The 14,908-nt window shown below is 39.1% G+C and overlaps 2 protein-coding genes across 2 annotated transcripts; both read right to left on the reverse strand.

The window, feature by feature from the left end:
• Nucleotides 1–2,615: 2,615 nt before the first annotated feature.
• LOC112235469 (homeobox protein Hox-C8a) lies at nucleotides 2,616–6,200 on the reverse strand. Its single transcript, XM_024403921.1, has 2 exons — nucleotides 5,458–6,200; nucleotides 2,616–4,252 (listed from the first exon to the last, which is right to left on the reverse strand). Exons 1-2 carry the CDS (start codon nucleotides 5,891–5,893, stop codon nucleotides 3,924–3,926), a joined length of 765 nt encoding a protein of 254 aa, XP_024259689.1. The 5' UTR covers nucleotides 5,894–6,200; the 3' UTR covers nucleotides 2,616–3,923.
• A 3,279-nt stretch (nucleotides 6,201–9,479) lies between these two features.
• On the reverse strand, nucleotides 9,480–13,003 carry LOC112235471 (homeobox protein Hox-C9). The gene is made up of 2 exons (XM_024403923.2): nucleotides 12,359–13,003; nucleotides 9,480–11,337 (listed from the first exon to the last, which is right to left on the reverse strand). The coding sequence occupies exons 1-2, from the start codon at nucleotides 12,897–12,899 to the stop codon at nucleotides 11,090–11,092; spliced, it is 789 nt and encodes a 262-aa protein (XP_024259691.1). The 5' UTR covers nucleotides 12,900–13,003; the 3' UTR covers nucleotides 9,480–11,089.
• Nucleotides 13,004–14,908: the final 1,905 nt, after the last annotated feature.

The following is a 14,908-nucleotide window of genomic DNA, read 5'->3' on the forward strand; positions in this document are numbered from 1 at the left end:
TGGAGAGAGGACGAAATCATTACAGGAAGCTGCATTAGCCTCTATCATTAAGAGTGGTACTACACACCTTGTTGATGGTGGGAATGACTTGTCTCGTTATTCAACATCAATTTGCCTGACGGTTTTGATATCTATTAATCATGATCAATTACAACTTGTAGCATAACATATGCTTAATACTATTTTAGAAATATACATTTCTTTCTTTAAACATGCATAAAACATTGTGTGAAAGTATCATAAATAAAAACATATATACATTAACCACGTAGCACTAGTATATTCATAACTTGCAAATACGTAATAATTCTATATCAGCACAACACAGAAGTGTTTTTTACTCAAATATCAATGTGTTTGACTCTTACTTTATTAATTTAAGTACAGATGCAAAACATAATAGAATCAAGCAAGAGCGACTGATTTAATAAACATTAGATTTACTTTAAAATATGAAATAATTATGACTTGTAAAATCTCAATCACTTTAGATTAGCGAAACACAAATAAATGAAGTTATACTTACTCAATAACCTAATATTTGTTAACTGTACTCAAAAACATGAAGTGATAAGAAATCTTGTTGACATCTGAGTTAGTACGACTTTTATGATTTGAGTTCTACTGACTGTTGGAGATGTTTGAGTAGCCACTACTCAATTTCTTTAATGAGTTGGACAGTTACTTTTTATAGTGTAGTCTAATGGGTATTGGCACAATAATAATCAACAGTGTGCCATTCCTTTAAAATGTTTTGAGGGTATTGTCTAGTCCAGGGCTGCCCAACCCTCTTCCTGGAGGTCTACTGCCCTGTAGGTTTTCAGTCCAACCCTCTTCCTGGAGGTCTACTGCCCTGTAGGTTTTCAGTCCAACCCTCTTCCTGGAGGTCTACTGCCCTGTAGGTTTTCAGCCCAACCCTCTTCCTGGAGGTCTACTGCCCTGTAGGTTTTCAGCCCAACCCTCTTCCTGGAGGTCTACTGCCCTGTAGGTTTTCAGTCCAACCCTCTTCCTGGAGGTCTACTGCCCTGTAGGTTTTCAGCCACCCTCTTCCTGGAGGTCTACTGCCCTTTTCAGTAGGTTTTCAGGTTTTCCAACCCTCTTCCTGGAGGTCTACTGCCCTGTAGGTTTTCAGCCCAACCCTCTTCCTGGAGGTCTACTGCCCTGTAGGTTTTCAGTCCCCAACCCTCTTCCTGGAGGTCTACTGCCCTGGAGGTCTACTGGTTTTTCAGCCCAACCCTCTTCCTGGAGGTCTACTGCCCTGTAGGTTTTCAGCCCAACCCTCTTCCTGGAGGTCTACTGCCCTGTAGGTTTTCAGCCCAACCCTCTTCCTGGAGGTCTACTGCCCTGTAGGTTTTCAGTCCAACCCTAATTTAGCATATCTGATCCTGCTAGTTAAGGTCTTGTTGAGCAGCTAATTAGTAGAATCGGGTGTGCAGCCCTTGTCTGCTCTGTAGCCTACACTGTAAATGGGGTTACTGTGATTTTGACAGTAGCTTACAGGCACCTCGGTGGCTTGTAAAATTCTGCATGTCATATTACACTTACTGTAATATAAACATGGTATCAAAGCAAGTACTGTGCAACGACACATACTACAATACAATACAATTGACTGCATTATACTGTAAAAAAGTCGAGGCTACCATAATCGGAATGAATGAAATTGAGGGGAGGAGTTTGTATTTCACATTATTTTACTGTAATTGCGAGGGATTGGTGCAAGCAGGTTGGCTGCTAGGTAACGTGTTTACTAACATTGCAGCATATTTAAGCAATATGGCCAAAGGTGGTGTGGTGTCTAGCCAATATACTACGGCCAAGGGCTGCTCTTATGCAAGACCAAACACGGAGTGCCTGGATACAGCCCTATTTGTGTTTTGTGCTATATTGGCCATATACCACTAGGTGCCTTATTGCTATTACAAACTGGTTACCAGTGTAATTAGAGCAGAAAAAAATAAATGTTTTGTCATGCCTATGGTACATGGTCTGATATACCACGACTGTCAGCCAATCAGCATTTTTGGCTTGAACAACCCAGTTGATAAAAATGTATATTTGGTTTATATATCACATGCACTTTTATAGACCTTAACAAAGGCTTATAAACCGGCAGCGACTACAGGGCAAATGTTAAGGTTCAAGGCTTGCTGCCGCTCCAATCTTTCCCCTATACATTTTAAGTTGGTGGGCACGATAACCACATAGGAGCTAAGTTGGTACAGCATTCTCACTCACGTGTGCAACAAATATAGCCTCTGACAATGCATGTCTCAAAATATGCTATTGAGCCAGAAACAACACTACCATGCACCCACTAGTGGTCAAAAGGTTATGTGGGGTGGAATTACAGTAGTATTCAAAATACAGCCATTATTTCCTGAACACAACATTTCCCCACAATGTACCATAATTTACAGTTTGCAGCAGTACAACATATTTTACTGTTCATAATTTAAAACAAAAAGCATGTAATTGAGTTTTCCGTTGCAGTGTACATGAGGGATTGCTCGGTGTTGTGTAGCGGACAGACAGGAGAAACAGTCATCTAGCACATGCACGCTCAGCCATTTAGCATTCAGTCAACAAGTTCTTACAGCCAAGAAGAGGAACGATTGTGAGCCATCATGTTTATTCATCTTTTTATGTCAAAAAACAATGGCGGGGACACACAATTCCGTCGTTCACATGGGAAACACCAGCAAACGAGCCTATTAAACATCAAGAATATAACAAGACGTACATAAAGATTATATTCAGTGCAAAAAACTACTCTATTATCACCAGCACATTAACAGAACACCCCTTACTTCTTAAAACCCTTGCAATTGTAGCAGGTATTATTATCACACACAGTCATGTGCGTTTTCTATAGGCAGTTTTAGTTGTTGGGGAAAATATAGATTTTCATCTGAACATAGCAGTGCCATTATTATTGAATACAAAATGAAGTAAAAGGCAAAGCTCTGTTTTAGTAGGTAGTGCCGTGGTACAATCTGAACGACAAAATCTTTGACTTGGCTTTGAGCTAACTGTGTCTTCCTAAGACTCACAAATTGTCTTAAACAAGCATAGGTATATATTGGGCAAATGATATATAATTTAATCATATAACGTTGATATAACACTATAAAAACAATATCATTTGAAATCTCTATTTAGAAATCTCTATTGCAATTTTCCCTGTTTTAGGTAGCGTCTTAAGGATTTTAAACGATTGCATGTCCCTGGTAATTCTAACAAAACTAAGAACCACATATTCTTGTCTTGGCCATTCACCACAAATGACAATGAAGTATAATAAAAACAATTAAAACATGTGTTTTACATATGAGCCTGCTGCTAATCAATGTTATATCCCTCAGAAGTCACACTGCTGTCATGACATTGAACATTGTTTTTAGTTACGTTTTGCTTACATATTCGCAAAGATGTCTATTGTGAATGTGTTGTGTATTTACAAGATTAGATTGGCATTGGCCAAGGTTTGTTGGACCTTGCGTTGTCTTCCTATATGCATTTGTTTGGTTATGCTTTTGTCAGATAAACCAAACAAAACATATTCTAAAATTAGCCTAGCCTACTCTGTTAATTAAACATGCGTTTAAAGTTAACCCATACAAAGATCACCTATGTGCTACCATTACCTTTCCCAGATGTAATATTGGCAAATGCATATTGTAAGGAAACGTCCAAAACGAAAAAATAACTCATTTGTATCTCTAAAGCATCGTGATGAGGGAGAAATAGATAAATGATTATGCCAGCAATATCTGTAAGATCTTTTTTCCCTTTCCCTTGCTGACTAATAAAACCGTGTCCATAAAGTTGACGCTCTCTGCCTTCTTCTCTCCTCTCCCCGTCTACTATATGGGACCTCTTTTTACTCTTTTTCTGCCATTAAACCATAAATGACCATAAAATCACTCCTTGGGATCAACTATCTTTTTCTCTTCCACTTCTTTCTCTTCCCCCTCTTCCCCGTCACCGTCCTCGTTGACCTCCTCCTCAGGCTCGGCATCAGCATCCGCCTCTCCTCTCTGTCCCGGAAACTTGTCTTTGTTGTTTTCTTTTTTCCACTTCATTCGTCGATTTTGAAACCATATCTTGACCTGCCTCTCTGTGAGACTCAGGGCATGGGACACCTCGATCCGCCGCTTGCGTGTAAGATAAGGATTGAAGAGAAACTCCTTCTCCAGCTCAAGAGTTTGGTAGCGACTGTAGGTTTGTCTTCCATTTCGCCTCCCTGGTGCTTAAATTAAATAGTAAATAAGGTTAGTAAATAAGAATGAATTTGATGGTGGCATTAAAATTTCAGGATGAAAGAAAAAACAACTCTCAATTAAATACTGTAGAGGCCCATAGTGCGATTACTTAAATAAATGCGATCATCTTCGTGCATAAGATAAAAGGACATACAATAATAGCTATGATGGTTTGTATTTGGAGTCGGTTTAGCCATTGAAATGTGCATGAGGTAGAAAGTACAACCTAACATTTACTTTTTCAATTATGTAACAGGTAACTGTGTACGCAGGCACACACACACACACACTCACGCACGAACACACAACACACACAAAACATCACACACCTCACACACACAATGGATACAAGTTCTTCTGCAGATTGTGGAGGAAAGTATATTTAGGCCTAAAAAACATCTATCTAGTATCACATTAAAAACAATCTAAACGATCTAGTCCACAAGGTTTCATTCTAACTATTTAACATCCACTAGCCTATTAGCTTGGTTTAAGGTAAGGACATGTGAACGGGATGAACGTAGAATAGTCATGTTAGCAGCATTACAAAGTACCTCATATTTGTTTTAAAGTAATTTATTGTTACTGTAATAATTTGGTCATAACATTTTTAGGGCATTCTGGTTAGTAGGTTTCTAATAGAGTTAGGATGCACTTAGTTGTACTTCTGGTACTTCAAATCACCATTGTTTTAACTGGATTTCTGTTGGTTTTTTTGTCATTTCAGTTTTTCTCAAGCAAAACACAATCTTTATCACCAAAACCTTCGTCAAGTTAGCCAGCATTGGTTGTTAATTATTTGGGAATTATTACATGAGAACCTGGTTGTTTGTAAGAAGGTCATATGTTTATGTTATACTTTACATAATCCAGTGCTAATGTTGTGTTTACTTGCGAGAGCTATAGATAGGCCTAATCCACTTACTTTGGGTGAAATGTATATTTGTTGCACAAAAATGTAACAAATAAGTAGATACAGCCTCCATCGCTTATTACATATTTTGTTTTTACGCACGTAGGTTACACACACACACACACACACACACACACACACACACACACACACACACACACACACACACACACACACACACACACACACACACACACACACACACACACACACACACACACACACACACACACACACATTTATAGCTATATAAAAAAAAGAACACAAAATAATTCTAACCGTGGGGTCTCATCCAAGGAAACATAAGAGTGGGAGACGAGTTCTGATTTAAATGGCCTTGTCCTTCTCCGGGGTTAGAGCCGTTAGACGATTTACAGTCTGGGTATTGCGCGAGGCTTGGCTCTTGCTGGGTACCATAAAGCGGTTGTCTCGGAAGAGCTTCATATCCATAAAATTTCGTTGCGTCTCCATGGCAAGCCAGTGCGCAGGGGTTCTGTTGGTATGCAGGGTTGGAGATCCCCGTGGTCCCATGGTGGAAAAAATCCTGGACATGATGGGACGGCTGTTGAAAGCCCGATGCAGCTGCCCCGGGTCCGTAGACCAGCGTGTGGCTACGGGCAACGCTTTGTGGGAACCTGCAGTCGTAGTAAGTTGGCTCCAGTGATTCACAGCCTTTGTATTTGGAGAAAAGAGGGTTAACAAAATATGAGCTCATTGTTTAGTTTGCATTAAACCACAGACGAGGTTTCTTCGTTGTAGAATATCCCCTTTTGGATTGTGGCAGCCTTTTGTTTAGGTTCCCAGTCGCACACAGCGCAGACTGACAAACCGGAACTAGATGGAGAAACGCTGCCCCCTTAGACAGTCTCAGGCAGCTCTCTTGCGCTCCAACACTCTTCTCTTCGAGTCTCTCTCACTATCTCCAGTATCTTCTATTTTTCAGCCTCAAATCCGGCTCATGGTGTGTGCTTTGGATGCATTGAGGTTCAAGCTGGCTTGCTCCGCGGACAGAGTCACGAGCGTTCCTTTTTTGTTGCTTCCCACCCAACCACCCCCACCACAATTTCCCCTCCCAACACCAATCACCCCCCCCTCCCTTAATTTTTCTACAAGCTGTCAGCGGGTAGGCTACATACCCCTTAAGAGGCAACATGCCCTAACCATTCTATTAGATAGAGGAGTTCAAATTGATGCATAAGATGTGAAAATTATCAAATCAAAATATCGTTGTGGTCATATTACTCTTACACGGTGCTTACGTGATACATAGAAGTACACACGTATAGCCTAACGAATAGAATAAAAAGGCTTTGTTCATAAAGTCCTCATGTGTACCCTCATGTTTTACAGTTTCTGAGCCATTCCTTATATCAACAAAGGTTTAAATTGGATGCTGTTAGCCTAGACTACCATAAATACTTAGCTTACACTATAGCACTGCTTGCGGCCCCTATACTGCCTGCTATTATGACAGTGAAACTAAACATAGAGTCCTATATAACTTTAAAAACGAGTAGACCAGGCTTAGCATATACAACATGCGTAAGTCTACTGATAATGGCGTACAATAATAAGGCTATAATGACATCTTTAACAAAATCACAAAAATATAAAAATATCTAACCCTTGTTGCTCAACATTAGCCCATGCTACGTGTTCATACTTGAGATATATATAGGTCTACGCGATTTCCCATGTCTCTCGCGCACTTCAACTACAGAAGGCGGTGAAACACCGTTACGCTCAAATATAAACACGACCTGTTGTGAATACCCGACTCACTGTACTGACCCTGTTAAACCTATGAGTAGATGTAGTAAATATGCCGCTTGCATTAGATGTCTCGTTATTTCTGCGTACATATTGCTGGTACAATATTTATTTCAGTTGTGTCTAGAGTTGCAGCAAAGTCCCTCCCTGAATGCGCTCATGTGGGCTTTGTGGTGTTACTGACGATTTTTACAAATGATCGTAAAATAGGAAAGGCACAGAGAAAATTTATAGACTTGTCGTACAGTCTATAAATATGCTGATTGCTGGTCTTTGTTGCAATTTTACCGTCCTGGAAATTTGAGCTGCTGTTATAGACATATTTCAACAACAAAGACATAGAGGATAACTATAAAAACCTCACTATACTAGGCTACTATTATAATACTGCTTCTGAGGTAGGCCTATAATTGCTAATAATAACATTATTATTACAATAATTATTCTTCTAGTATTATAATATTATTATTAGGATCTAGTATTAATGTTAAAATTTGTATTAGGGTAATTGATTATTGAAGCCTTTAGTGTTATTTGTCAATACATTGAAATAAATACTTTCTTTATTTGTTCATTTGACTTTGAAGATGTTTTCTTCTTAAAGTGGTTTGATATGGAAATGTGTCATATTCTATTAAGTATATATATGGTGACTATTACACGTTTATGGTGCACGGTCCACGCCTCTCCACAGGAAAACTAGGCCACACCACTGGCGTAAAAGAAGAGACAAAGAAGTGATTTAAATTGCGCTTAACTTGAAAAGTGTGATGTTTTCAAAATGTTAGTCCAAATGTTAATTGAGCATCAATGTTGGTGCACATATACAGAATCAACCTAATCGATTTGCTAGCAGTTGTTAATAGTTTACAATCATGAATAATGAATCCATAACATGTATACAAAACAGCTTTAGTGTGTTAACAAATACGAGGCTAATGTTCTACTAATGTAAAGGTCATAAAATGTGGAAATGGAACATTTAGGTAAAGGAATGTACAAATGCAAAATAGACCTATCCTAGAAATAGCCTACAATTATTAGGCTATACACACAACACAAGCGCATGAAAGGCTCAACAGGCATAATCTATGTCTCCTGTACCCAGTCCTACAAGTGAGACAGTCAATTATATCACAACATTTTTTCTTAAAAATGTGATGAACGATCGAAGCAGCATTTATTTCATCAGTAGACCTACAGACATACGCCTAGCCTTCTCCCTGTTTTTGCACCACGCAAATCCACAGCACGGAAGCACTAGCGGTACAGGCCCAAAGAGTCGGTCAACAGCGTCATCTAGTGTTAAGGTCGATCACCAACATTCAACTGCACCATGCATGGTTTTATCAAACCCACATATATTACACGAGGGGGGAAATGCAGTAGACGACATAACAAATGTGTTGAATATGTATTTCACGATCCGTCAAATAAACTATATTAGTAGGCTTCCTACGTGTAGCGTCTGCTTTTATTTCAGTAGACTCAGGATATTTGTTTATTTTCATGATACTATCCTATGGGTTGTCTGCTAACCACTATAGATACATGTACATTGTCCAATGCGAATATGCTGCTTTTGACGTTGGTTTCTTCTTGCGGTCAGATAGCCTATGTCTACTCTGACCTGCTCAGAGAGGGAGCTGCCCTTAGAGTTTGGCAAATGTAGCCTAGTAGTTAGAGCGTTGGGCCAGTAACTAAAAGGTTGCTGGATTGAATTCCCAAGCTGACAAGGTAAAAAAAACTGTCGTTCTGCTCCTGAACAAGGCCGTAAACCCACTGTTCCCCAATAGGCCGTCATTGTAAATAATAATTTGTTCTTAACTGACTTGCCTGGTTAAATAAAACATTTGTTTTAAAGGCAGCGGCATGTTTGCGGTGGGCCCAACAGACAAACTAGCTGCAGCAAGCCCCCTTTGAACGAGCCCAACATCACCCACCGTCCCACCATTAAAACCATAAAGTAATTTAGCCCAGACGTCTAGCCAGTTAGTCGGGTTTGCTTTGTTCGTCTGCATTTGAGACAAGCAACTGGGTTCTAGCAGAGCTGTAAAACGCAGCATTTTTGTCCTGTGCGGAAATGCACTGGATTGGGCTTTGAAATGACAGCATCCTGTCCGTATTGTTCGACACCACAAAAAGGCAATTTAGGCCAAGACCCAGTAAACAAATGCCAGACATGGGAATTTATTTTCACGTTAGAAGATTTTCATTTCGTTACCTTTCAAATAGGTCCAATGTCTCGAAATGTGTTTCTAACTGTAATTTAGTTGAGGTAAAAATATTTATTTTTCAAATTAGCAAGTTGACTGAAAGAAGGTTTAGGTTATAGCTTTAATCCAGGATTCCAGTCGAACGATTCTTACAGGCACTAAACTCTTCCCTTAGCTTTACACACACGTAACGGTATAGGGCCTTATTCAATTTAGAAAATGTGCCAAATTATTAAAGGTTAAAAATATCATAGTATCTTAACCAGCAGCTGTTAGTATTCCGGCTTTGAAAAAGTATTTCAAGTGACACAGATATGTTAGGTCTGTGATGACACACAGGTTTATTTGTCAAATTTGCATATGAAGTTGACAACCACATTTCGGTTGTTTGTCTGCCATTTTTATCACGAAATAAGTGTATATATTTTTTTCCAAGTTATGAGTAATGACGGTATCTAATTTGTTCTATAAAACATTTGACTACTAAATGTTGATTTATATGTTTTGGATGTTTACAATTAGACCTAAATGTGGTTTAAATGTGGTTGTTTGTGGATACTTGTGGTGGCCTGTGCATACCTAGTGGACTTGTAAACATATATTAATGCATTCAAATTTGTGTCACAACACCATATAAAAGGAGTACACAAATGTTTCGTTAAATCATATTTAGTTACATCATTGTGGTGTTGGCATACTCGAAATAATCACCCATTTACGGGCGCGCGTGGTAGCCCTAAGAGTCTGCCTAGCCTGGAAATGCTAACAGAAGATTAGGAAACGTTCCATCTGCTTCCAATATTCCACTTGCGGGGAAATTCGACTATTTAAGGTATTAGAGCTGTTTCTCTCCAGGTTAACAGCAATCTGGTTTGTGTGCATTTGTGTTGGCATCATTAATACACTGGCTTGGTCTATTTGAAGCGCCTCAAATGTGTGCTCTACGTCGCAATATTTTGTTTTACATTGGTTTGCACGGGTAGTAAGATTCTATGCATATCTACGTCTGTTTTGTTAAGAGATTGCTTGAAAATACAGAAAACACAAGAGCCTCATGATCATCTTTATATTTGAGTAGGTCTATATCTACACTTTCTATAATGAATGGCACGTGTTGTCTATACAATCAAAATAATACGAAACGCACAAATAAGTACACCGAACGGATACGTTACCACATATACACAAGACAGACATACATTTGTTAAGAGGGCAGATGTTCTCTTTCTGTACAAAATATGCCACAACACCTGCATAACATTCACAAGAAACAAACATGTAAGGAATATTCGCACGGACGTCATAAATTATGGAGGGTAGAAATTAAAATAATTCCAGTGTTCCATTCCTTATACTTTGGGACAGTTATACATTTGTTCAAAATATGTTTAATGTTTAAAATGTTCCTTATGTAAATAAACATAGAGGCCTACAGGTATCTTCACAAGTGCAAATGTTTTCTTTCCTTAAAGGTTATTTTAAACCTGGACAGGGAAAGGTGCATGTGGAGAAACAAAAAATATTTAGCATCAAACACGGAAGGTGGGGTTAATAAAAAAACAAAAACATCATCCAACACAAAATCCAACATTAAGAAAGGGGCGTCATGTATTTTGGTTTATCTTTGTTGTTATCCATGGCAATAGTGGTTATTTTACTGTGTCTGATTCTTGTTTTTGTTCTTTGTCGTTGTTGTAACCATTCCTTTATTATTGTTCTTTGTCGTTGTTGTAACCATTCCTTTATTATTGTTCTTTGTCGTTGTTGTAACCATTCCTTTATTATTGTTCTTTGTCGTTGTTGTAACCATTCCTTTATTATTGTTCTTTGTCGTTGTTGTAACCATTCCTTTATTATTGTTCTTTGTCGTTGTTGTAACCATTCCTTTATTATTGTTCTTTGTCGTTGTTGTAACCATTCCTTTATTATTGTTCTTTGTTGCGGTCGGTTTTTTCTTTGTTCATTTTCTTCATCTTCATGCGCCGGTTCTGGAACCAGATTTTGACCTGCCTCTCCGTGAGGTTGAGGACTCTTGCCACCTCGTATCGACGGTCTCTGGTTAGGTACATATTGAACAAAAACTCCTTTTCAAGTTCGAGAGTCTGGTATTTTGAATAAGGGCACCGCTTCTTCCTTGTTGAACGCGCGTGAATCCAGTTTGCAACTGGGTTATCTGAAAATCAACACATAAAAACAGATAACACATTATCAGTCAGCAATAATATCAAACTTGAAGCTATGACGCATGATAAGGCCTTGTACTTTTGGGTCTCCAAAAGCTATGCTAGATCTCAGAGGTAGTGGTGGTCCCTCAAATGGATTAGTAAATATAATGCCGTAGGAAACAAACGTCAAATGTATCTTTTAACTTTAGAACATTTAGTGTTGCTCTTCCAGCTTTTCCTTTTCTTGGACTTCTGAGAAATGCCGTCGTAAAATACTCAATGCCTATTCGCTTTATAGGCCCATAAAAACGGCCTGTATTTCAAGCCTTACATCCAGTGAAAGTCCCTCGAATATGTTGCAAACATTCCTCAACTGTTGGAGTTATATCGACATTTGGTTTGGAATGGAAAAAGATTATGTAGGATGACAACATACACTTACGCTACACCGCGTGTTCATGTGTTGCCATGCTACTGTAGTTCCTTATCAGGGTTTCTCTTTGGTGTTTTTCTAGGGAGGATCCAGTTTTACTGGATATACTTGACATAGCAACATAATATCTCTTTAAAATATAATTGTAGTTTATTTACTAGTAGACTATGGGGGATATAGTGGCATAGTCTACTAGCATCGTAAACCATAGTGGCCATACAACATGGTTTATCATGATTATTAATATTGACAGTCCCAATTCTCGGGCAAAAAGTATTTGGCATCTAAAACAGATTTGCTGAGATGCGGGCATGTTGCAGAGTCCCTCAAATTTACAACGTCCATAGGTTTTTCGAGTAGTCCCCTATTTTATAACCCGCTCGTCGTTTTATAGCCCAATCCAACTAGCGTTTGTCTCTTTACAGTCCCTCAAGGTAGCCCCCCTAGCCGAGTAGATTCAGTCGAGGAAAGAAAGGGGGATGACATTGTGGCAGAGAGACGCTATGGTCTAGCTCTAAACCAAATTAAATGAACACAGACAGAATCTCTTCCAAACTACTCACATTCCCGGTTTTGAACAAGGGGCTCGAACTTACTCGGGTCTAATTCTGGCTTCTCGTCTTTATGCTTCCCGAAAGCCAAAGGCTCGGTCTCGGGAGAAGGGATGTTTGGTTGGGTCTTTTCTCGGATGTCAGCGGTGGTGCAATATATATAATCCGTGTAGGTGCGTCCGTTGGAGGCGAGGCAGTCACTGGCTCGATGCTCCTGGAAGGCGTCGGGCTTCAGCCCATAGTGTCTGGCGTTGGCAGGGTAGCCTGGAAAGGACATTGCCCCCGAGATCGGCTCCAGCCATGACCGCACATACCTTGAGTCCGTTCCTAGATGAGGTTGATGGCTGTATGGATGGTAGACCACTGAGGACTGGGAGTGAACAGGGGTCCAGGATGTAGTGAAAACGGATGGTTTAGAGGCAAAGCTGCAGGAGGGATAGTCACCACACTCCGATACGAGGGACGTTGGACGAGGGCCGGTAGGGTGCGAACCAGAACCCGAGAATCGAGCCGCAATAACATCCTCGCTTTCGTGGTTTATCAAGGAATCTACATAATAATTACTTAAGGGAACCGTGGCCGACATGTCGATGCTGCCCCTCTATTTTACATGCATCCGATTATTTTTTTGAGCGTATGTGTACTTTTGTATCTACCCATAGAACAATCAAGGCAGGTAATTATTTCTCAAAGCTTCCCCGGCTGCTATTGGCTGCCGAAGCAACACGTGATTATATTTACCCCCCAAAAAATTGCACTGTGGATCAATGCGCGAGTTATCCTGGCATAGCATTGCACTAGACATGGATTATAAAATCATATTCAGATGTTTTTTCCCTGGATGCATAAGAGGTAAATTCAACAGTATTATGTTCTGACGTTGATCAAATAGCAGCAAAAATGAGTAGAATATGTGAAACTAGTCGTCAAACAGGCTGGGGTTGGCTAGGTATGAAATCGTAGGCACTATTTGCTGATGTAATCAATCTCTGTCTAATGTCGCCGTAGTCCAGTTTTATGCGCGAATAGACTTAGTTCAGTAGTAAAATGGATCATTAAACTCACTCTCTAACACATTAGGCTTTGAATTATTCTGCGTTTTTCATTGTATAACCGTATTTATCTTTTCATTTGGAGAAAATATAGTTTACTTGATTTTATTTTATGAGCTGCCTGCATAGATAATATTGTACATTCTATCCTACTACCATTGCACCAAAATGTATGTACAAGAGAAAAGTTTGCACAGACAACAAAGAAGCAGAATTGGGATATTTTTTCCCCCCCAAATGATGTTTGGATAGATAGAGGACAGAGTTACTACTACGATGCTTGAAACTTGGCCAACTACAGCGGCTATATTCGACAAGTGTCAGTGCATGTTTTTATGTCCTTCAATAAATGTTTACGAGGACCATTTGATTGTTCATAAACGTGTCGTTAATAAAACTACAGTCGAGTTCCTAGCTTAACATAAAACCAACACTGGAACAGTGAGGACAGACAGCAACGACAGGGACTAAGGGATTTTTGTGCTGCAGGGGAGATGAGATATTGGTTCAAGGAATAATCAGGCTTGAGATGTAGGCTTGCAACAAGAGGAATACACTTTGTTGTTTTGTGACTAATATGGCATACACTGGTCTATGATCCGAGAATAAGCCTTTGTGTTGTCATATATGCCTAGAGAAGAAGTCTACGAATACTCTAATACTCTAGATAAACATATTTATCAAATCAAATTGTATTTGTCCAGTATTTTTTTATAGCAGGTGCAGCGAAATGCTTATGTTTCTCCAACAGTGCAGTAATACTTAACAAAACTAAATGGGCATTTGTGTATTCCGAATGGGCATTTGTGTATTCCGAATGGGCATTTTCTCATCTCAGCCATGTATAGGCATCTCTAAAAAATAAAATCCAAAATCACATTTTATTTGTCACATGCTTCGTAAACAACAGGTGTAAACTAACAGTGAAATACTTACTTAATTAAGGGTCATTTTCCAACCACGCAGAGTTAAAGATAACGATGCAAAAAAGCTTGATTCAGATTAAATGCGATAACGACGACAGACTTGACTCTAAGGGATAGTGGGTAGTTAGTGGATAAAGGTTGACATTGGTGATACATGTTGCAAATCGTTGTATGCATGCTATGGTAAGACACATACTTTAATAATGAAAATATTCCATTTGAGCTTTTGCAGTCTAAACGAATAACAGACAATAATGCACAGTGTTGCCTCCAAAATGACAAACTAGATATAGCCTATTATCTCAAATGTAACTTTTGAATAGTAGATTTTTATTATATTCGTCAAGGGGACTATAACGATGGCCCCTTCGACTGTATCTTAATTTTTTATTTGACAACTGCTAGTGTGAAGTCATTGCGTTGGTGACCTACAAGATCAAGGGAGGTCATTCGTTTTTGCTCTAAACTGAATAAATGTATGCAAACTTACATCTCAAAATGTGATTATTTAATTATTTCACTGACTACTGCATCATTTGAACTTCCTGTAATGAAAACATGTATATGCTGTACAGCATCCTTAGACTTTGAAGTGTATTTCTCTTTCATGGCTGTTT

Source organism: Oncorhynchus tshawytscha, linkage group LG16 (genome assembly GCF_018296145.1).
Source record: "Oncorhynchus tshawytscha isolate Ot180627B linkage group LG16, Otsh_v2.0, whole genome shotgun sequence".
NCBI lineage: Eukaryota > Metazoa > Chordata > Actinopteri > Salmoniformes > Salmonidae > Oncorhynchus > Oncorhynchus tshawytscha.